The sequence below is a fragment of the Cynoglossus semilaevis genome, chromosome 13, assembly GCF_000523025.1.
Source record: "Cynoglossus semilaevis isolate Cse_v1.0 chromosome 13, Cse_v1.0, whole genome shotgun sequence".
NCBI classification, from domain to species: domain Eukaryota; kingdom Metazoa; phylum Chordata; class Actinopteri; order Pleuronectiformes; family Cynoglossidae; genus Cynoglossus; species Cynoglossus semilaevis.
In genome coordinates, this window is record NC_024319.1 from 21883471 (window position 1) to 21904880 (window position 21410).

Here is a 21410-nt window from a genome sequence, read left to right on the forward strand (position 1 = left end):
TGTAAAATCACCCATTCGTTCTTGCCTTCATTTGTTTCAGTCTCTTTCAAGGTTTCTTCTTTTTTTTTTCTTCTCTCTAGTTCATTGTGAGCTCCAGCCTAGCTGTACCAGGAGAGAATGTCATTGATCCAGGGCAATAGAGAACACACTTTGGTGTAAACACCTGGGTAGTTAGGCAGAGCACAGCCCTGACCCCAAGAGACAACACCGTGCAGCTCTCCGTTGCACACCAAAGGACCACCAGAGTCACCCTGAGCAGAGAAAAGACAGATGATAAGATTTGTTTTATTTGTGAACTAAACTGTTGACATTCCCTGTTTGCCTAACCATGTCTAGCTTGTGCAATTGTGCTAAAATGCAGAATAAGAATAACGGATGTGATGATAATACCTGTGAATATTATTACTTTATAAAGCATTCACCCCATGAAAAGTAATACAAATGCGTACCCCTTTGAAGAAAGCGCATAACCCAGTAATAGGTTACATTTAAAAACTCTTACAGACAGTTTATAAAAGCTATATCAAAATAGCTTTTATAAATCAAAATAATCTGATTCTTGACTAGAATTGTTAACGGGTAAAGCATAGCATAGAATACAATAGAATAAATAATATAAATATCTCGTAGGTTTGTGTACTCCACCAAAATGCTCTGCTATGTTCTTCTTTTGCAGGTTTGGTAGTATTTGTTTTTGTTTTATGTGGGTGTAGTAATCCTTTGCTTTAAAAGTCAGAAATATGCCGTGATGTTTTCCGAGAGCATCAACATGTAAAGTCAGAAATATGCCGTGATGTTTTCTGAGAGCATCAACATGTTCAATGTTCATATATATATATATATATCCGTATAATATTGTTAATTACTATTGATATAATGAATATAATGTTATTAGGATGTGGATGATTCAGTTAGGACGCAGCTGAAGGCCTAGGTGCTAAGTTCCTGGCACACCACTAAAGGTGTTACTGCATGAACAGCTTAACTCTGTCATTATGTTGCTTTAAAAAAATCTAATTAGAAAATGAAAAGTGAATGACAATTAAACAGAGAACACAATTGGACTCATATAATGTCATCAGAATGTTTTAGATGAGTACTTGGTAAAAGTACCTGACAAGCGTCTTTGCCTCCCTCCAGATATCCAGCACACACCATACGATCAGTTATCTTGCCAGGGTAGGAGCTTTCACAATCCTCGCTTGACAGAATGGGAACATCCACACACTGGAGGTGGAATGGGTTAAACACTGTTCATAGGACCAGAGAAACAAGACAGAGTACATTAACAGGTGAGATCTTAACATGCACACAGTCTCTGATCCAGACTGTAGATGTTTGCTGTCAGTTTTTCTTATGCCATCTGAAATTTAAAAGACAATTCCAGGAGTCCTATTTGAAATACGGATTTATTCCCACGCTCTGCATGATACGCGGTGAGCAGCTAATGAGGCAATGAAGTTTCCAAACTTCTTCGCTACTTGGAGACCATGCGTTAAAATTATTATTATATTTAGAAAATACCAGTTTTTATGCCAGCCATTTTTATAAAAGAAGTCTGTGAAAAAATTTCAGACATTTAACCGGTCCGTGACGCAAAAAAAGTTTGGGGACCGCTGCATTAATGGACGCAGTCTGACACTTATCACCCCTTATTGTACGTGTTCGTACCGTGTTCAGTACCGGTCTGGGGGCCATGTTTTAGGGGCCCAGCCCTAACGGATTTAGATTGAATGACAATGTGGTGTTCCATGTTCAAAAAGAAAAGGTATTTGGAAAGTTAACATGGTCAATTCACAGACAAATGGACTGAACAGTTTGCACGATATGATCTACTCTCCTTCACCCCCACATACTCCATCCCCTCAGTACAGTATGTATGCATACGTAGATGGATAGACAGATCAAAAAATATTACCTTGATCACTATAGATGTTTCCCCAACCAGACACAGTGCACATATCCCCGGCTGTGGGGCAGGACTGTGGCAGAGAGACAGGTTTGACATGCTGGTTCACATTGACCGGGTGTGCCAACTTCATCAGCATGATGTCGTAGTCCAGGGTTTTGTAGTCGTAACTCTGATGCCAGTAGATGGCATCAACAGACATGTACTGCTCGGTTCCCTCATGCGACCAGATGTGGTGGTCACCCAAGATAGCGATCTGGGTGTAGGGACTGGACAGCAAGAAACATTCAGAAGAATTCACATTACAGGCTCTGGTCACTTTAATAAGGCACGTTTTGTATTTTGGTTTTAGCTTGTTAGCATTGAAATGGACATAGAGAACATTGATGAGGATATAAAGTAAAGACATTATTAATATGAAAATACATAAAATATTTAAGTGTATTAAACCTTTAGATGTTTGGCACACATTTTTTGAAATATACCACCTTCTCTTGAAGAATGTTCGCCCCTTGCTGGCATATGTGTAAACGTAAACATCTTTTGTAAGAGACCATGTCACTGAATTATGACAAAATTAAAAAAAAAGAAAATAAATAAAATTAGTGTAACTATTACTTTCTCTGATGAATACATATTGAAAAAAAAAGGTTTGTTTACCCATTATTTATAATTTGATAGCCCACATTGCCAGATTAATTAACAAAAGTAGCAACTTTGTGCCGTAATATGCAACAAGCGTATGACAATCCTGATAAATGAAACATTTTCTCTTTTACAGTATGAGTTTTTGTTTAAAAAAATAAAAAAGTTAATTCTTTGCAACACAATTCAATTTAAACTAAGTTTTTGTTTTGTTTTTTTTTCCACAAACTTTTGCCAGCAATGAGCAGCAGAGATGATCCACTGGTCGTTGATCAAAGAGCCGCCACAGTAATGGTAGCCGATGTTGATGGAAACCTGCCATGGCTGAGAGTGGGCTGCACATTCATAGCCACCCACAATCTTGTCATCTGCAGGGGCTGAAGCTATGAATCAAATATGAATAAAAAAAGAAACAGACAACTCAAATTGTTGACAAATCAACAAGAAATGAAAGCTGACAAGTTACTAGACTGAATATTTGGATTTTTTTTTTGATTTTCTCTATATCCACAAGTACATGAGAATGCATGCAGATTTGTTTTACCTGCAGCGCTTAGAAGACTGAACAAAATCAGGCCAATCATCTTGCAGCGGGTTCAAGCCTGGACTGGACATGAGTGACCTGTTCAGTCCCTGCATTTATACTTTTTCCCTAGTGTCTTTTCGCACACTCCGCCCCATCACCTCAATTGCTACACCCACTGTTTGACTATCTGCAGTTTCTACCTTGAAGGAACACATTCAAGTGACACTTTTCTTTTCTGCCAAAATATATATACAGTAGCTACTATGTAATATATTTAATTAAAACTTGGTTGTTTAAATAGAGCTTTATCTCAATATTGTGCCTTTAATTGCCCTGTTGTTTTTTACTTGTCTATCTTTTTTTTCAATGCCACTAAAGAACCTAGTAGATTGAATGAAATAATTTATAAAGAGAAGCAGAAGAACCCCCTTCCCCCAAAAACGTGATGTGCATTTTGTTTTTCTTCCTCCAAAACAACAGATGAATTTTTTCTCACCTGCCTTTATTTATCTTTGGCCAATGAAAGCTGTGCCACATACAAGACCATGTTGGCATGTTTTTATTATGTAATTTCTGTAATTCCAGGAAAACGTTAGATAACTGCCAATACAATTTAATGTTGTGGCCAACAATTAGTGACCAATAAAAGATATGGTTTAGATGTGGTTCTATTATAACTTTTTTTCCTTTACCTTGGCACCTAGCGACCATGGTTTCTTCCACTCCTCTGTGTCCTTCCCTGTCCTTATCGCCGTGCCACATGTTTAGTTACTTAGCAATGACTAGTATACTTGAAAAGACAAGAAATGCTACATGAAATAAAAGGTCCCAGCGTTGTAGCTACGTATAACCGCTACATTTGTTAGCTGATTCAGTTAGCCATTGTCCCTGTAGCTGTACTAATGAAAAGAGGTCTTGCGATTCCATTTATTAAAATATGGCAACATTAGCAGGCAGAGTAAGTTGCATCCAAGGAGACAAAGTCTGGCAACATTAATGACATTTAAAACAGTTGGCAGTTTATAGAGGTAGCTACTCGAGGGAGTTTCGACAAAGCACTTAACATTGGGCTTTAAATTCAGGCTTGGCCAATAAATAGAATCACTTACCATTAGCATTTGACTGATGTATGTATATATATATATATATGTATGTATAAATTCCCTAATTAATCTAATGAATCTTATTATTTTTAATGAAACAACTGCATTTTTTTTACCATTTTTGAGAAAACAATAATGTTTTGATAATAACATACAGTAAATGTAGTATTATTATTATATAATATGTAATTGTGTTTACATTGTATTTTTTAAAGTCTAAGTTGAATTTTGTTTTTTCATTCTACATTTTTTTTCTCACTACGTAAAATATTATTGTTACTTGTTACGTGTTTAAAAATGTGTTAATCAATTCTCGCTTTATAACTTTCAGCCTCGTTGTATAGTAAAAAAAACTTCTCGCTTTATAACTTTCAGCCTCGTTTTATAGTAAAAAAAACAAAATCCTGTACTTTTCTGCGTAGTTGTACAGCTGTTAATCCTCAGGTAAATAAACTGGAAAAGAGGAGCTCGATAAGAAGATATATTTGGTGCCAGCAGGTTAGAACAGGGTTTGGACACAGATGGAATCAACAGAAACAAGTAGGCTAGTGGTGCTGGGTACGTGTGTGTGTGTGTGTGTGTGTGGAAGTGGGAGTCAGTCTGCTGGGACTTCTTGGATATAAATATGAGCTAGACTGCGTGCAGGTGCCTTCTGATCATACATCGCACACCATGAGACTGCTGGCTCTGCTGCTGATGATTGGGGCTGCTGGTAAAGTTGCCCAAATAAACATATTAACACTTACACATATGCAATGACAAACGTGTGTGTGTGTTGTGTGTTTGTGTCTGTGTGTGTTTGTGTGAGACAGTGGCAGTTCCCCGTGAGGATGGACGGATCATTGGTGGAGAGGAGTGCGAGCCTCACTCTCGTCCATACATGGCCTCCCTGAACTACGGCTACCACTTCTGTGGTGGGGTACTTATCAACAAGCAGTGGGTGCTCTCTGTTGCCCACTGCTGGTATAAGTAAGTGTTCTCGTTTATTCTTATACCATTGCTTCATTCCTTATTTTGCTAATTTTTTTCCACGTTGTGGCGTCATGATAATATTTGCATATCATGTACAAAATGTAATTGAAATTCAATAAGAGTTATTTCTGTTGACATTTATTGCTTTCATATAAGATTGTCATATCTAAAATTATTAGCATTAGAAGCTTAATTAAATAATAACAACATTTTCCCCTTCATTGCTTTTATACTCCCACTCTTCTCTCAGCCCCTATGCAATGCAGGTTGTTCTAGGAGATCACGACTTGAGAGTTTTTGAAGGTACAGAGCAGATCCTCAAGACCGACACCATCATCTGGCACCCTGAGTGAGTGAAAATAAACGCCTCTAAAAAGAATGCTTTTCACAATGAAGGGTTTTGTCCCTTTTTTTGTTGTATATTTAAAAGTATATTTATCTGTTTGCAGTTATGACTATCAGACCCTTGATTATGACATCATGTTGATCAAGCTCTTCGAGCCTGTGGAAGTGAATGATGCAGTCAAACCCATTCCGTTGCCCACAGGGTGCCCAATGGGAGGGCTTCCCTGCTCTGTGTCTGGCTGGGGAAATACTGCCACGGGTGAAGAGGGTCAGTTTTATTCATATATCGTGTCAAAATTATACATGACGTATAACAACCAGAATTAAAAAGTACAGTGGAACCTCGAGATACAAGGATAATCCGTTCCAGGACCGAGCTCGTAACTCGAGGTGCTTGTATCTCAAATCATTTTTTCCCCCATAAGAAAGTTCTTACCTTCAAGACAGACGATACAGTAGCGGCTAATGGAGGAGGGAAGAGAGTTGGGCCGTAGGTAGACACTTGATTCCGTAGCGTACCTTACATGTACACTACGTAACTTACATAAACTTAGAATTAACTTAATTTAGCTTCCTTTTTTTTTTTTTCCGATTAGTATTCTTTCCTTAGCAGGCAACAGGCTCATATTTATCGACCATTTCATGCTTTATTTCCATGGTCATCGTGCGTTTCTTCTTCTCACTACCATCCTTACCACTCACTCTCTTAGGACTCATCACTATTATGAAGAATAATGCACAAAATAGAGAACATCACGTAGATAATGCAAACACAATATGGAAGACTGGCGGGAGATGCGTACAGAGGTTGGCGAACACGGGAGGTGAACGAGTGAGGCGGGGTGAGGCGAGTGCTCGGCCACCTAGCGTCGGCGTCTGTAAGCGTGCTCGTATCTCAAATCTTTACTTGTATCTCGAAGCAAAAATTTCTCAAGTTTCCACTGTATTTATATATTTATATATATGTGTATATTTATATATGTATATGTATATGTGTATATTTATATATGTATATGTATATGTGTATATGTATATGTATGTATATATGTATATTTATATATATGTATATATGTATGTATATATATGTGTGTGTATATATATGTGTCTATGTATATACAGTATATATATGTATGCATGTTTGCGGCTGTATTTCTCGACATTGTTCTTCGCATTATCCATTAGTGAAGTTTATGTGTATAGACGAGGTTTACATAGAACTTAAACAATTTATAGAGAGAACTTACAGAGGAATTGGTTCATGGCCCTACGAATCACATTGTTTTTGTCTGTTAGTTATTTACTAGTTATTCTTTTACTATTTTCCATTGCGACATTTCATGTTCAGGAAAATGGAAATCTATCTAACTTAAGCTGATCTTTACACACCTCAGTAGATGAAGAAAAATATCAGATGGATCTATTTCTGGATTTTGTCGATTTAAGGCCTCATGCTGTCGACCTTTGTGATTACAGTGAACATGCCCAGACATCTGCAGTGTCTGGATGTGCCCATAGTGGATGATGAAGCGTGCGAGGCCGCCTACCCTGGTATGATCACACGGAGGATGGTGTGTGCTGGATACATGGATGGTGGCAGAGATGCATGCAACGTGAGTTTTTAAAATATTTCCACTAGGGGGGTAAAGAACCCAAAGGTCCAGACAAGCAGTACTTTTTTTTTTGACTACCTACATTCTCTACTAGGGTGACTCTGGTAGCCCTTTAATTTGCCTTGGAGAAGTCTATGGTCTGGTGTCATGGGGTCAGGGATGTGCTCAACCCAACTACCCCGGAGTCTATGTTCGTGTGTGTGAGTTCCTTTACTGGATTAGAGATGTCCAGGCCGAATACTCATAAAAGAAGAACGCTCACTTCTTGCATTGTCTTCCCTGTTTGACCACTCGTCTCTTTCACATCCTTTAACTCTTCCCTGCTCTAGTTCGTTTCTTTCTCCCCGTAGCACGCTCACTGACACATGCCCACTTTCAACACACAAGCCATAACAAAGTAAACTCAATAAAGCCATGTGGTTTGTATTCACTTTTTTTTTTATTGTTGCTCCTCATAATTTTGTGATGTTTTATGTTTTTAATAGTAGAAACATTTTTTTTAGCTCATATTTACTCAATATCTTGTCAGTTCCCGGGATCCTTATTCCTCCGTGAGTAACAATACCGTGTGGTTTTAAGACATGACTTTAATCCGTTCCATTACAGCACTTGTGTGTCGAATCCGCTCGTATCTTGATTGCGTTTTCCCCCATTAAAAAATAACTACAAACCAATTAATTCCTTCCAGCCCCCTCAGAAATATACTATTGATTAATTTAAATAAAAATCCCCCCTCGTTCTAAACATCAAAAACATAGATATAAACAAATATATTAATAATATAAAATAATAATAATTAAGAAAACCTTTTATATCATTGTTATAAAAATGTAAACGAGGAAGGTCTGGGGTCAGTTAAGGCTGTGATTTTGGTTGATTATCAAACAGGAACGAAAAACGATCACAGAGATATAAAATGAAGTAAATAATATTTTTTAAAATTTTTTTTAAGGAAAGCAACTTCTAGCTACAATGGGCTAATGTTTAGTGCAAGATCACAGTATTAAAACGGAACATTTGATTTCAAGTAGAAGAGTAAAACACAGCAATTTACTTTTTTCAGAAGAAAAAAAAAACAAACAAACCCCGTTATAGGACGCTTTACTGCCTTTGTCAACATTGAGAGGCTTTAGAACGAACTAATCCTGGATTCTGGAATCAAGAGGAAAAATTTAAATAGGGTCAACGCTGTAAGGTTTATATATAATAACTGACAACAAAATTAAATTTGTGCCGCGTTCATCGCTATACTTTAAATTGTTTACAGTAAATATGAAGGGTGTTCTGTCCATTTCTATAAAAGCAATGTTCTTTGTAGGACAAATCTGTTCCTGTGTATATGTTTGTGTTGGTGTCAGTGTCATTGAAAGAGGAATGCTGATGAGATACGAAGCATCACCAGAGTGATGCTGTTGGATGAACAGTGAAATAGGATGCTCTTTTGGGTTCTTGTAACTGTAAATCTGGCTCCAGAGGAGTCAGTGCCTCAGCAGCCGTGAACCTCACCGCGCGTCACTGCAGCTGATCATGCGCAGCACTTTCTTCAGGCCTCTGTCCTTTTGATTTGTTCAGACGACGGGTCATTTTGAAAGGGCAGTATTTGTCCTTCTTAATGAAAATCATCTCTCTCTTTATATCGTCTTCTTCCTTTGCCTGAATGCAAAGGTCTGCGGTATGATTCAGCACCTGCGAGCATAAAAAAATAATGTATTCCTCAAATGTAGAAATTATATAAGTACATTATATTTTAAGACTACAAAGTTAACCTAAATAAACATTCTATTTTAAAAAAACATCAAGTTATAAAAACAATTAGGAAAGTAATTAATAATGCAAAAATGTAATCAAATAAATATTAATTTAAAGGATATAAAGATGGAAAAAAAATTATCGGATATCCTAAATTATACGAGGTACTGATAAAAACACATTTAAGCCAGGGATGTCTACACTTTTAAATACCTTTCAAATGACCAGGCTAAAGTGATCTACCTACACTGGTAATTTTAGAGTAAATCTGGCTCATATAAACTACCTTTCAAATACCTGATATGATAAGGTTTTTTTTTTTTTTGTAAATGCATATAGCTGTAGCTACAGATTTCATGTAAAAAAAAAAATCTTTTTTTATGATCTACCAGCAATCTTTTTGCGGTCTACCAAATATAACGGTTAAAAATGTCATTATAACAATCACAAATAGCACTCAATATATTGAACCTGTAAGTTTGATTAAAACATATTTTATGTAACATATCAGTGAAACTGTTTTTTTCTATGGCATATAAATCAGATTTATATCGATAGAACAGTTTCTGTCCAATAATTTCTTCAAAAATCCGATACCTTTTCTCCTAACTTCTTGACCATATGCACACAAGGTCACTTACCGTCAGCACTGTGTGGAGTTAAATAAGGCGCCGTATCTTCCATCAGGCGTTCAGTGCTGTTTAAAAGAAAGCAACACAGTTTCGGCTATGTTTGGCGTGTTTATGAAAATCAGCAGAAAAATCAGTCGCAAAAATGCACTTAAATACAGTTAAGTTACCTCTGGGGTGAGTCCATGTCCTGCCTACTGTCCTGTGTGTCCTTTTCCTGCTCACTGTGAGATTCATTAAAGAGAAGGTAGCAGTATATGTTATGTAATATAATAACCAAAGCTTGTAGAGGTTCTTGGTCAGATCATAGCATCCGCAGCGGTGCTACTCTATTCAGGTACTTTTATCAAGTAACTGTCTCTCAGTACAGTTACAGTACTAAAAGTAATAATATAAAATCAATATGCAGAAAAATTAATAAAATACTGATTTGTTTTTTTTCTAAAATGTATTTACATATGTAGGCAGATCTCACCAATTCCAGTTTGCCATTTTCTGCCTTCTCGGTTTTTTGCTAACAGCACGGGTCTGTTCAAAGAGAAAAATGGTTTCACTTTTATTTCCACTCACGCTACGCCGCTGACTGCAGTGGTCATTGGTTTGTGTTCAGAGCTACTGCATACATGTTGCGAGTGAAGAGTTTTCTTTCTATGTTTTTTTTTTTTTTTTTTTCCATCAAGCAACTGAAGCTTCAACCTCACACTGGTTACCTGTGAAACTTACTGTTTTTGTGGTCTGCACTTTGTGAGTGGGATCGTACAGCAGCGGGTCTGTGTCGTTGTAAAGGCGGGAACTCGGCGATGGTCTCTCCAAACTCGAGAGCTGCGTTGGTGTAAAGCGGACAAAGAAGAGAAGGCGGTTTACAGATATAGTCTACAAACAAGTTTCAAATCACATCAGAATGTGGACAAAAACAACACAAAAGGCAGTTTCGCCTTGTCGATACATCTCTTTATCTGACTCTTTCAATCTGTTTTTGTGGTGGACGTTCTACTCGGCCTTACCCACATAACATGCCGTGACCTGTCTCTATGCTGCGAACATCATTTATAACGAAGTGAAGGCGTTCCCGCTTATTCATCATGAATGTATACCACGTACAGTTCTAATTCATTCTGCACACATTTTGAAAAATATTAAATCTAAATATGACTAAGAAATGATTGATAAGTAGTGCAGTGATTAAAAAACAGTTCTTTAAAACCAGTAAAACTACAGCCATTTTGGCCTCCCAACCCCTCAATCGAACCTCAAAAACTCTTTCTCCGTGCCTCTTCATTTACCCATAAGTCGGTTCACCTCAACACCCATGCAGAATCAGCCAGTTCTAGAAAAAAGGAAATGGCAACAGCAACCTAGGCACAACAATCATTTCTTAACCATTGCTATTATGTGTGTTGGTTACTAATATTGTCTGTTTATGATTCATACTCACAGCTGAGCACTGTCTAAATGATCAATACCTACTACCTACTAAAAACCCCACATAAACATAAATGTTTATGTTTAAAGAATCAGCTTGAAGTTGCCGTAATCAGGCAAATGCAAAACAGTCCCACAGTACTCCACGGAAACTGCACTGGAAGCTATTGTTCAGTTAGTGTTAATTAATACTGCAGTTTTACTTTTGTTTGAGGTTGAGGCAAAGACCATGTTCATTACATTAATAATTAAGCAGTGTGTAGGCGCTCATTTTAATAGAGAAGCTAACAGATAAGCTACTGTGCAAGAAGATTAGATCAACACTCATCGCACATTAGTTTCTGGTAGGGAACCAGGAATAATTATTTTTAATAGTAAAAAAAAAAATGTAAAGAAAAGTCCATTTTTAGAATGAACGTTCTTACTTTTATTCACTATTTGCATAAGAATTAGCATTAGCATTAGACAATTTTCAACTCTTGCTCTGCTGCTTTGTGTCCATTTTGCAAAAGTTAGCTACACGCTTAGCTCGAGCAGGTCTACACGGATCATGACATTGTCATGCCGCAGTTGCAGATGTCATATGAGGTGCGTTTGGATCACACTTGAAAAAAAAAAAAAAACCACTGCTAAAAATCATTCAATTTTTACCTCACATTAAAGTTGAACGTTTTGGTGATAAACACACGACAACACAAAAGAAAAACGATGAGATAGATAAGTGTAATTCACAAACCTTTAAAGCAGCAATTTTCTTCACAATGACTTCAATGTCCTCGTGGTCATCCTCGGGGTCATCGACACTCTCCTCGTTATCGTCACCTTGCCGGTAGGATTCGATGGCGATTGAATGTGTGCTTCTAATTTTGCAGCGGCAGTAGGGACATGTGTTGCGAGCTGACCTCTGATGTGGAAGAAGGATGGATGGATGGATGGATGGATGGATGGATGGATAGATAGATAGATAAAGTATGAAATACATAACATCTGAGTTAATGTAAGGTACTTTGTCATGCAAAAAAATCATCTGTCACATGCAGAAGTCATCTGAGTTAATGTAAGGTACTTTGTCTATTTCTGTCATGCACATGCAAAAAAATCATCTGCCACATGCAGAAGTAAAAAAAACCAGAAAAAAAGAAAAAAAAAGGAAACGCATTGAACCACTATATATAAAAAAAAAAACTAAGTAAATACCAAATAAACTGAAGACTTTGCAGGCTGTATAGGCTGCCAGGTCATTTAATTTGTACAGCTATAATTACATCTTTATGTAAATGTATCAAATATCACTGGTCTTTGTTGTTGTTCTAAATTTCTAGGTTCCATTATTTCTCTTGTTGAGACTAACAAAATCTTCCTAAAATGCAAAAAAAAAAAAAAAAAATAGAGACCTGCAAAAACTCAAAACCTTCTTATTCTTTGAGCCAGTGACATATTCAGTTATTTTCAACAAAACAAAACAGCCTTTGAATGTCTCTTCTTTATGATGTTGGCCCACTGTCACATCTACGGTTTATATGCTTTGCTTTGTAGTACATGCCTATTGTACTGCAGCAATGTTATGTGTCGTTTCCTGTTCAGTGGTGTTGACTTGGCTATTTATAACTACGCTAGCTGCGTGTTATTCATTGGCTGTTCTGTAGACTCAAAAGTATAATGACAGGCTGGGTAATTTGAGGGTTAACCGTAGTTAAGAGGGAAGAGCAGAGAGAGCGGGGTAAATGTTTTCACACCTCTTCCCCCCGTCCTTCCTAACCACAACCCCACCAATTGAAATACTATTGAGAACCTGATAACATGTATATTTTTATCTGTACAATCCAATGTATGAGTTGCTGCCACCTAGTGACTGGAGGCTTGTTAGCATTCAAGCATTACAGCAGTGGTACACTCATGTCCAGCGTGCCGTATTCTATTAGAAGCCCCGCATGCCCCCCCCCCCCCCCCCCCCCCCCCCCGTTCCCCCCCCCCCCCCCCTCAGGGGGGCCCGCCCCACTATTTGCTGCACTACACAGACTCAACTGATCCACTTGATATTTTTACCCTTTAGCTGCTATTTCGCTGGGAACACATTTGTTTTTTATCAGTCGTCAACTGCTCAAAGTCTGTTCTTGCTAACTTCCTTGCTAACTAACTAGCTTCCTTGCGCACAAACTGTGTCCAGTAGTGTTGAGCTCAGCCGTGCGTTCTAGTGCAGGCGTAGCACATATCACATACCAAAGGGAATGAATGTATTCGTACCTGCCAGCCTGCGAGGCAGATGGAGCACAGGAGATGACCGCACGGTTTAAGGCAAATGTCCTTGTCCCTCTCTAGGCAGATCTTACAAAGCTGGAAGGTGCTGCCAATGTCACAGTAAAGCTCATACTGCTCCTGTTTGGAGATAAATGACACGGGGGTGAAATCATTTTAGCGTACGAAATTTGAACAAAAAAAGTATTTTGGGGGAATTACCTTGAAACATATTGAAAACGGAAGACTAAGTGTTGAAAGGTTTTAAGTTTAGAAATGAATACTGTTTAACTCTACTAAGTCTAGTGTAGGCCTCTAGACCACACTTTTTGACTCGTGGGCCACAACTGTCCTAAAAATTGAACAGCGGGGCCGGGTCAGGAGCAGATAGATGGAGCGTTGGTATAAACTAAGATATGACATGACATAATGACATGTAAAAATCATGTATAAAGGCTAAAATGTTATACACTTGTATTATTTTTCTATGCCATCTATTGGGGAAACCTGGGTATTGCAGGGAAAAGGCAAAAATATAATGCTAAATAAATTATTTGGAAAAGTTTGCTGGGCCGGATTAAAAAGCTGAACGGACCGAATCCGGCCCCCGGGCCTTAGTTTGCCCATGCCTGTTGTAATCTATTTTTTATTTTCATTAATTGTCCTTTCTTCTTCTTCTACTATTGATGAGGTTTCTACACTTACTTCTGTAACTTTGACGACCTCTGTTGATCCCTGTAAGCTGCTCAGGTCAGGGTTCGAGTCATGACCGTTGGGGTACACATAGCTGCAGACAAGGAAACTGAGATTAGCAGCAGTGGAAATACGGGAGGGAATGAGGGATTAGAAGACGGTGAGTATGTTGGACTCTGTGTGTGTGCGTGTCTTGTTCTCACCGGCCTTCTTTGGACCCTTTAATGAGAGCCTGGTAGAGAGGTGTATCCTCAGGAATGGTCTGAATGATGCTGTTGTCTGTGGTCACATGACCAATAGCCCAACGACCCATTCTTGTGGAGCTGAGACGGAAGATGTAATTACAAAAAAAAAAAAAAAAAAAAATCCAGATCATCGTACTTGATCATAGGTCAGGTTAGGGGTCACCAACCTTTTTGGAACTGAGGGGACCACATTGGTGACCCCTGGGTCAGGGAATGGTCGCGGAAATATAAATTGGTTTATTGATGCTTTTTGTAATGAACTGGTGACTCTTTTTTTTTTTTTTTACTCTTTACAGGTCTCTGTTGTCAGAAGATCCTCTTTTTCGTATCCTTGAGCTACTCATCAGGTAATTTGGTTTAAAAACAATCAATACTTAATCTGAAAAGAAATAAATTGTGTATTTATTGATGGCGATTATGTAAAATTAAATGTATTCATCTATGCAAATATGACAGAAATGTTAAAGATATTCAAGAGTTATCATTAGAAAAAAAATGTTAACCTTATTATGCTAAGGTTAACATTTTTTTTTTTTACAAAATAATTAACAATGCTTTAAACATGTGTTATCTCAAAAGCACAATCATTTTGTGCTATTCAAAAAGAACTTTACAAAGGTACATTTTCCTCCACTTTAATATTTAAGGCACCCGTATGAAAAATGAACAGAGATCAGTGACATTTACAATGTTATGCAAAAATTCTTGAAATTTTTTTTTTTTCAGTGTCGAAGATGACCTTCTTGTTCCCCTACCTTCCCGGCCTGTGCAGATAGCGTGTCAGCCGAGCCTCGACCTGGTCAAAGGTGAGAAAAGCCATGTAGCCTGGATGGGTTACTGCTAAATGGTTCCAGTTTTTCAACAGGGACCCCCAGGGCTAAAGAGAATAGCGAAAGAAATGAAAGGAGAAAAGACAAATTGACAATGTTGTGAGGGAAGGATGGCACCCGAGAGCCACAGTAATGAGGTCGCAGTATTGGTCCGGAGCTGAGCGGAAAGTCGAAGCTCTCGATTTACCCGTCAATGTATGTTCCTATCCTCACCTATGGTTTCTCTAACCCGCATCTGTCTATGACTCACATTTGATACATGTCAAGACGCTTGCCTCAGTCACATGTCTTACCTTCATCTGCTACCTTCTTAAAAGGTAGCAGATGTAGAGGCCTCCAGCCGGTAACACATAATACATTACCGCTAAATTGAAACCCCCCCAACCCCAAGCTAGCAAACTGAACAAAAAACAAACGTCTTTGGAAACTTTCTTTGTGCAGGGTTAAAGAGCCTACGTCTTCAAAGAAAAAGAAAGCTGCATTTAACAGACCAGGAGTGCTACTTGAAATATAGATTTATTGCGACAGGTTGTTCCCAAGCACCTAGCCCGCGCTGCATAATACGCGGCGAACGGCTCTTTAATGAAGCAATGAATCTTTCAGAACTGCTTCGCCACTTGGGGACTAAACATTCTGCATTAGAAGCGTATGAATCTTTCAGAACTGCTTCGCCACTTAGAGACTAAACATTCTGCATTAGAAGCGCGACGTTACGAGGACACCGCTAATAACGTTGCATACACAGTGGCTTAACGTTTATTTTTATATTTATAAAATACCGTTTGTTTTTTTGTCGGTCGTATCATTTTATTTACTTGCGTTTGTCCGCCAAAGAGTTTCAGATATTTAACCATTTCGTGCGAAAAAAATGTTCGGGCCCGCCGCTTTAGACCACCCTGAAGTATCTGATACATACGTTACACGTCTGATTGCGCTGATAGTACAGTAGTTGCTCTTCCACTCACTCGAAACAGCCTGGTGAAGACGTCAAACTCAAACACAGATATGTGGTTGTTACACGTGAGGTCGACGGTCGATTTGAGAGCCATGGACTCCATCCCTTCCTGGAACGCATGAACGCTCCGTAGCTGTTCCGTGAAGTTTTTCCACGGAACTATACATCTGTCAGACCGTGGAAAGAAAAAAAAAAAAAAAAAGCCCCACTTTGAAACACAAAATATCCTCACTTTGGTAACACCTCCACGCTAATACCCACTTGTTGCCAAACGACTTCCTCCAAAACTTCCCAGCACCTGGTGATGCCAGTGTGTAGGTGTCGCCGTGGAAAGTTCCATCTGGAAACATGGCCTTCATCTCCCACAGCATGTGACTGAACAGCAGTGACAGTTTGGTCAAGTTCTTCCTGTGGAACATAAAAAAAAGCGATTGCTCGTTAGTCGTGGTTTGTCAAATAGAAACAAGTGTAATTAAGGGGAAACTCAAATTCACAGTGGGACGAGGTTGCGGACCAAACTTAATTTTTATTGAAAAATTGACTTTAATTCTGCATGTTTTGAAATAAGACAATTTTTATTGAAAAATTGACTTTAATTATGCATGTTTTGAAATAAGACACACATATGGCGGTATTTATTACGTCTCTTTATCTGTAGCCTTTCAAGTTCCCTTTTAATGTAAAGTCACCGGCAACGGAAAAAAAAACAAAATGTATGCGCTATAACGTAGCGCATACACCGCTAACACTACAAATACTGCCAGTATATAGGGTCATAGTATACAGTATATACTGGGGGGGGGGCAACTCTAGTACACATTTGATATGATTTCGCGGGCCAAAAATAATTACACTGCGTGCCAGATATGGCCCCCGGGCCTGAGTTTGACTCGTGTTCCTTACGCATCTACATCTACTTATTTCTAAAGTCGACGTGCAGTTGTGGGGTCAACACAGACCCCGGAGCTACAGAGCTTTTGTTCATGTTAACTAACATTGTTTTGGTGACATTTTCGTTGCTTTCCCTTCTTTCAAACACTTCTCCCTTTGAAACGAGTTATCTTTCACTTCTTCTGTACAGTTTGCAGGCCAGCTTTGGTCTGCTGTAGAAACTGAGAAAACAAACTCCTGTACATTTGATGTCTCATTGTACTGATACTTTATAAAGGGATACAATACTTTCCAGTCACACACACACACACACACACTCACACACTCACATACACAACAGGTGGTCCAGCTCACAAACAGGATGCTGTATGTTGGTGAACACCACAAAATGTTCCAATAGCCAGTATGACACCATAGACCAGGGTTAACTCCTTTTGACATTTTCTCATCTATCTATCTATCTATCTTTTTCCATCGTTTACTTCATAAGTTCATTTCAATGCAATTCTACCAGTAACACTATAAATTTTTTAAAAATCTTCATTAAAAAAAAATTACGATTTGATTAAATATGCTTGTGTTATGTGATTATAAGAAATATATAATATAATATATAAAATATATAAATATATGCCAATGCATTCATATCCAGAAGTCCAGTTAATATCAATTTAACAAAAATATAATTCTAATGATTAAATGTAATAGTTTAACGTAAGAAGTAATATTTTATATAGTCTACATACATTTTGGCTATCAATATGAAATATATTTATTAATATAAACTGAACATATTACACGATGATGATCAAATAATTGGAGTTTTATGGCACAATACGATTTGATTGTTAAAGTATATGGTCACTACTACACACTATTGAATTGTATTTATATTTGAATTGTTCAGGATCTACCAGCACTCCCTTTATGATCTACCCCTTGACCCCTTCTTATCGGGCACCCCTTGTCTACACTATCACTCACAGTGTCCAATATCATCATTTAGAATTCCATGTACACGCTACGATGGTGCTTTAAAGTACTGGAGTAGTAGAGCGCAGCTCTGGTCGCAGTACATTTAGATTAGGTTTGTCTTAAGACCTCCATATTAGGTCATTACCGATGCGTGCGTGCGTGCGTGTCAGTCAGTAATGTACCATGTGTTCATTTTTCCACTGTCTCTGTCACTGTGCCTCTTGACCCGAGAACTCACTTCTGCTTTGAAGCGCTGGGAAAATGTTTCTTTTTTTGTTAAAGGACATTGATGTTAATGTGGTCTTCTGTTTTGACTCTAGGAGAATATTTTACACAGAATGATGTGACATGCAACCCACAGCCACTTTAAACTCTTTTCACTTGGTCACCCATGCAGACACGGTTCTGCTGAAAAAAGGATTGCGTCGGTAATGCAAATGAGTTTGTAAGAATATCAAAAAGTATGCGACGAGACCTTTGTGTGCTTTCAAGTGTGGTTTTCAGTGCTTGGCAAAATACATCCGACAGAAGTTGATTTCACGTATTTAGAAAAATATATACGTTAATATATAGTCGTTATCGTTAGCACAGAAGTCGATACCTTTGAAAGGTCTTGAGGAATTAGACTTGAAATATGAATTTATAGCTGATGATCAAGAATGTTCCAAAAATGTTTTTGTTAACTGAATTGGTTTAACTATAAGCTTTCAATATCCACATTTCAACAAAACATAAACATACACACACGAACAATATATAAATATACAACAATATATCACACGAACAATATATAAATATACAACATGTGTGTATATACATATATATAAATGTGACATTTAATAATATTAATTTTATATTATTTCTAGAAAATCATTTAATTAGAATTACTGGCTGTAGTTATGAAACGGGACCGTCATTACGTAGGTTTTCTCTCTGATCAATTAATATGAATCAATATATAATTAGTGAAAGACTGATTATTAGACATATTTAGTGTATTTTTATGGTATATTTAATTCTGAGGCTCTTCTAACACTCTAAACTCGTTCTTAAACATGTGACGACTTAGTGACCTGATAACATCTTTTTCACCGCAATTAACTGATCGACCAGTGTTCTGTTGTGTTTATTTAAGAAATGTCAGCAGTTCGGAGGTAATTCATACTATTGCTTCATTACTTTATTTGTTGAAACATGGAAATAAAAGTTAAGGGATACTTTTGTTTACTGGCAGGAGACAGTCGTCCTACTGCTGAAAGCTCTATTCGCTTTCTATTCAGTTGACTGTGTTAACTATACAGATAATTAATTGTATTTACTGTCATTTCCGGACTATTAGCCGCTACTTTTTTCGCACTCTTTAAACCCTGCGGCTTAAACAGTGATGCGGCTAATTTATGAATTTTTACAGGCTAACTAAGTTCATACCGCTAGCATTGAGTTTTCTGGTAGCCTGCTGTATGTTACTTTTTTTTTTTCCCCCCCCGCCAGCCGCTAGAGGGCGCTCTAGGATCGCGTACCAGTAGCTACTACTCCTGTCGCATATTTTTTTTTTTCATCCTTTGGAGCGGCTGTGAGCGGATATGTGCGTGGGGCGCACGAAAGTTGAGAGCAGTTTGACCTCTGTCATGTTGAAGCATGAGTTGGTTATACAGGAGCTGTTAAAAGTTCCAGAAACTTCCCTGTTTCTGTTTACCTCTGCTGCAGACAAGCACAAAATGAAGGGAGTTAGCCCCGGAGCTAATGTTAGCTCTAGCCCTGGAGCAAATCACTAAGTCCCCCCTGCGCATTCCAACTACGGAAGCAGGTAAAAGCTAACGTATAACCAGCCGTGTTACAGGCACTGTTCGGGAAAAAAAGCATTTATTTAATTAAAAGTAAAAGGATTTTTTACACTTTCTGTGTAAATATCCCAAGTGACAACGTGCTTATAGAGAGGTGCGGCCTTTATATGTAAATTTTTTTTTTTTCTTTTTAAATTTAGTGGGTGCTGTCTATATTCAGGTGTGCTCAATAGTCCGTTACTTAATGATCAATACTTCTTAAAATTATTTTTATTCTTTGTTTATTCCTATAGTGTCCAATAGATAGATAGATATATGTACTTTATTGATCCCAGGCTGGGACATTGCATTTTTTTTAGATATGTGATGGCAGCATCAGTTTGAAGACTTTTTTTTTGTAATAAATACAGAGAAATCTGTTTATGTTTGGATTGAAATACCCTTTTGTTAAAAGAGAGAAAAGACAGTTGTTTTTTTAATATTCTGCTCGGTGTTCTCACTCACCAAATATTGTTGTTGTATTTTGTTGTTTGTTGTCTTGTTGCGGTAATTTGTAGATTCTTTTTGTACTGTCGTTGTTCGACCCAAACCTTATTTCTCACCGAGCTGTGACACTTGTACCAACGCCACCTTTCAGTTCATTCCATATTTATCAAAATCTTGATCTAAAGAAGAATCCATGTGGTCCTTGGTGTCAGCTGGCACACACACACAGCGGTTGTTAAAACATGGTATTGCTACATTAGTTGATTCAACCGATTGGTCTAATTATATTTCTATTTCTGTTCATATCAATTCTTATAGAATAATAATATAAAAGGTGTTTCCAATCAACGGCGGAGTATTATGGCCACATTGGCAACTAAAGAAAATTGTGTAGTGTCAAAATATGGCGCGAAAAAGGTTGTAACGTTACGTAACTTCCCAATAAAAAGGTCGTAATTTTACGGGAAAACAGTCGTCAGTTCATGAGAATAAACTGTTTAAACCACTTCAAACCATATGTTTGGTGAATAACAAAACTTTGTAATACACATACACAACTTTCGATCACAAACTTTACTCTGGTCCGCTTAGTTCTTTCTTCATTAAAGACAACCATTCACGTGTCCTGATGGTTATTATGACTCATAACTTTACACGATTCTCCATGTTTCTCACCGTGACGCACATATGATTAACACTGGGTTCTTTTCGCAAAAGAACGCGTCGTCTAATCTTTTGACTTCCACGATTTAATCAGTTTTGACATCACGTAAAATTTTCATAAATTTACAAAATTTTTCTCAAAATGTTGTGACTCCTTTTCTCGTGGCGTTTCGACTTATAAAATAATCACTATAAGCCACAAAAAGATTTTGACATGCAACTCATCCCGCGTCGTACACTTGCAAGCTGCTGTTTAACAAGCAAGCAAGCAAGCAAGTGTTTTTTGTTGTTTTGTTTTTTTTCTTTCGTAAAACAAACCAGTTAGTGTGTGAATCAAGACCTGTCTTACCTGTAAGTAGACTTTTCCTGAAATATCCTCTCCCCTCCTTCTTTAAACAACAGCATGGCCCTGTCGCTCTTATCCAGCAAGTTCTTGAGATGGATCCTCAAGTAGTCGGACCTCTCACCCCGCGGCACCTGACCTGCCCCTGATGTGTCCTTGGATCCTTGGTTTGACTCCCGAACCGTCTCGAGCAGTGCTGTTGTCTCGGCTAACAGGTCTGGTAGATACGGCGGGCTGTTCCTTAAAGCGAGCTGAGGGTTTGTGCACAGCTCATAGAGTCGAGCCTGTCTCTTGATGACTTTATCTATTAAACTGCATTCTCTGCTTGTAAGACACTGGTTGCTTGAGACCGCTGAACCAGCTGCTGCCATCATTTCATTTGCAAATGTAATGAGAGCCA

The 21410-nt window shown here is 38.0% G+C and overlaps 3 protein-coding genes and 1 long non-coding RNA gene across 5 annotated transcripts; 2 read left to right on the forward strand and 2 right to left on the reverse strand.

Annotated features, from left to right (window-relative positions):
- Positions 1–2: 2 nt before the first annotated feature.
- LOC103389003 (trypsin-2-like) lies at positions 3–3216 on the reverse strand. The gene is made up of 5 exons (XM_008324255.2): positions 3099–3216; positions 2784–2937; positions 1919–2178; positions 1114–1250; positions 3–251 (listed from the first exon to the last, which is right to left on the reverse strand). Exons 1-5 carry the CDS (start codon positions 3136–3138, stop codon positions 99–101), a joined length of 744 nt encoding a protein of 247 aa, XP_008322477.1. The 5' UTR covers positions 3139–3216; the 3' UTR covers positions 3–98.
- Positions 3217–4741: 1525 nt separating this feature from the next.
- LOC103389004 (trypsin-like) lies at positions 4742–7536 on the forward strand. Its single transcript, XM_008324257.3, has 6 exons — positions 4742–4895; positions 4996–5152; positions 5406–5504; positions 5605–5768; positions 6974–7110; positions 7205–7536. Exons 1-6 carry the CDS (start codon positions 4856–4858, stop codon positions 7355–7357), a joined length of 750 nt encoding a protein of 249 aa, XP_008322479.1. The 5' UTR covers positions 4742–4855; the 3' UTR covers positions 7358–7536.
- On the reverse strand, positions 7440–21404 carry cblc (Cbl proto-oncogene C, E3 ubiquitin protein ligase). Of its 2 annotated transcripts, XM_008324254.3 has the most exons (13): positions 21017–21404; positions 16130–16276; positions 15879–16035; positions 14839–14960; positions 14042–14179; positions 13851–13932; positions 13155–13286; positions 11647–11814; positions 10212–10310; positions 9964–10016; positions 9659–9712; positions 9501–9556; positions 7440–8796 (listed from the first exon to the last, which is right to left on the reverse strand). In XM_008324254.3, exons 1-13 carry the CDS (start codon positions 21382–21384, stop codon positions 8720–8722), a joined length of 1653 nt encoding a protein of 550 aa, XP_008322476.2. In that variant the 5' UTR covers positions 21385–21404; the 3' UTR covers positions 7440–8719. The 2 variants fall into 2 exon arrangements, 1 of the variants encoding a protein (XP_008322476.2); XR_003051652.1 differs by lacking the exon at positions 7440–8796 and having other exon boundaries at positions 9945–10016.
- LOC112487994 (uncharacterized) lies at positions 11789–12059 on the forward strand. The gene is made up of 2 exons (XR_003051653.1): positions 11789–11912; positions 11973–12059. It is a non-coding gene; the product is annotated as an uncharacterized LOC112487994 (long non-coding RNA).
- Positions 21405–21410: the final 6 nt, after the last annotated feature.

Excerpts from the sequence above, each read along its gene's own strand:
- LOC103389003 (XM_008324255.2), bottom strand. The coding sequence starts at position 3,138 with ATGATTGGCCTGATTTTGTTCAGTCTTCTAAGCGCTGCAG. Across the intron at positions 2,938-3,098 it reads CAGTCTTCTAAGCGCTGCAG|CTTCAGCCCCTGCAGATGAC; the intron begins GTAAAACAAATC and ends TTTGATTCATAG. Across the intron at positions 2,179-2,783 it reads GCTGCTCATTGCTGGCAAAA|TCCCTACACCCAGATCGCTA; the intron begins GTTTGTGGAAAA and ends CTTGCTGTCCAG.
- LOC103389004 (XM_008324257.3), top strand. The coding sequence starts at position 4,856 with ATGAGACTGCTGGCTCTGCTGCTGATGATTGGGGCTGCTG. Across the intron at positions 4,896-4,995 it reads GCTGATGATTGGGGCTGCTG|TGGCAGTTCCCCGTGAGGAT; the intron begins GTAAAGTTGCCC and ends TGTGTGAGACAG. Across the intron at positions 7,111-7,204 it reads GTGGCAGAGATGCATGCAAC|GGTGACTCTGGTAGCCCTTT; the intron begins GTGAGTTTTTAA and ends ATTCTCTACTAG.
- cblc (XM_008324254.3), bottom strand. The coding sequence starts at position 21,384 with ATGATGGCAGCAGCTGGTTCAGCGGTCTCAAGCAACCAGTGTCTTACA. Across the intron at positions 16,036-16,129 it reads AGGAAGTCGTTTGGCAACAA|ATGTATAGTTCCGTGGAAAA; the intron begins GTGGGTATTAGC and ends ACGGTCTGACAG. Across the intron at positions 14,180-14,838 it reads TATCTGCACAGGCCGGGAAG|TTACATCTTCCGTCTCAGCT; the intron begins GTAGGGGAACAA and ends TTTTTTTTGTAA.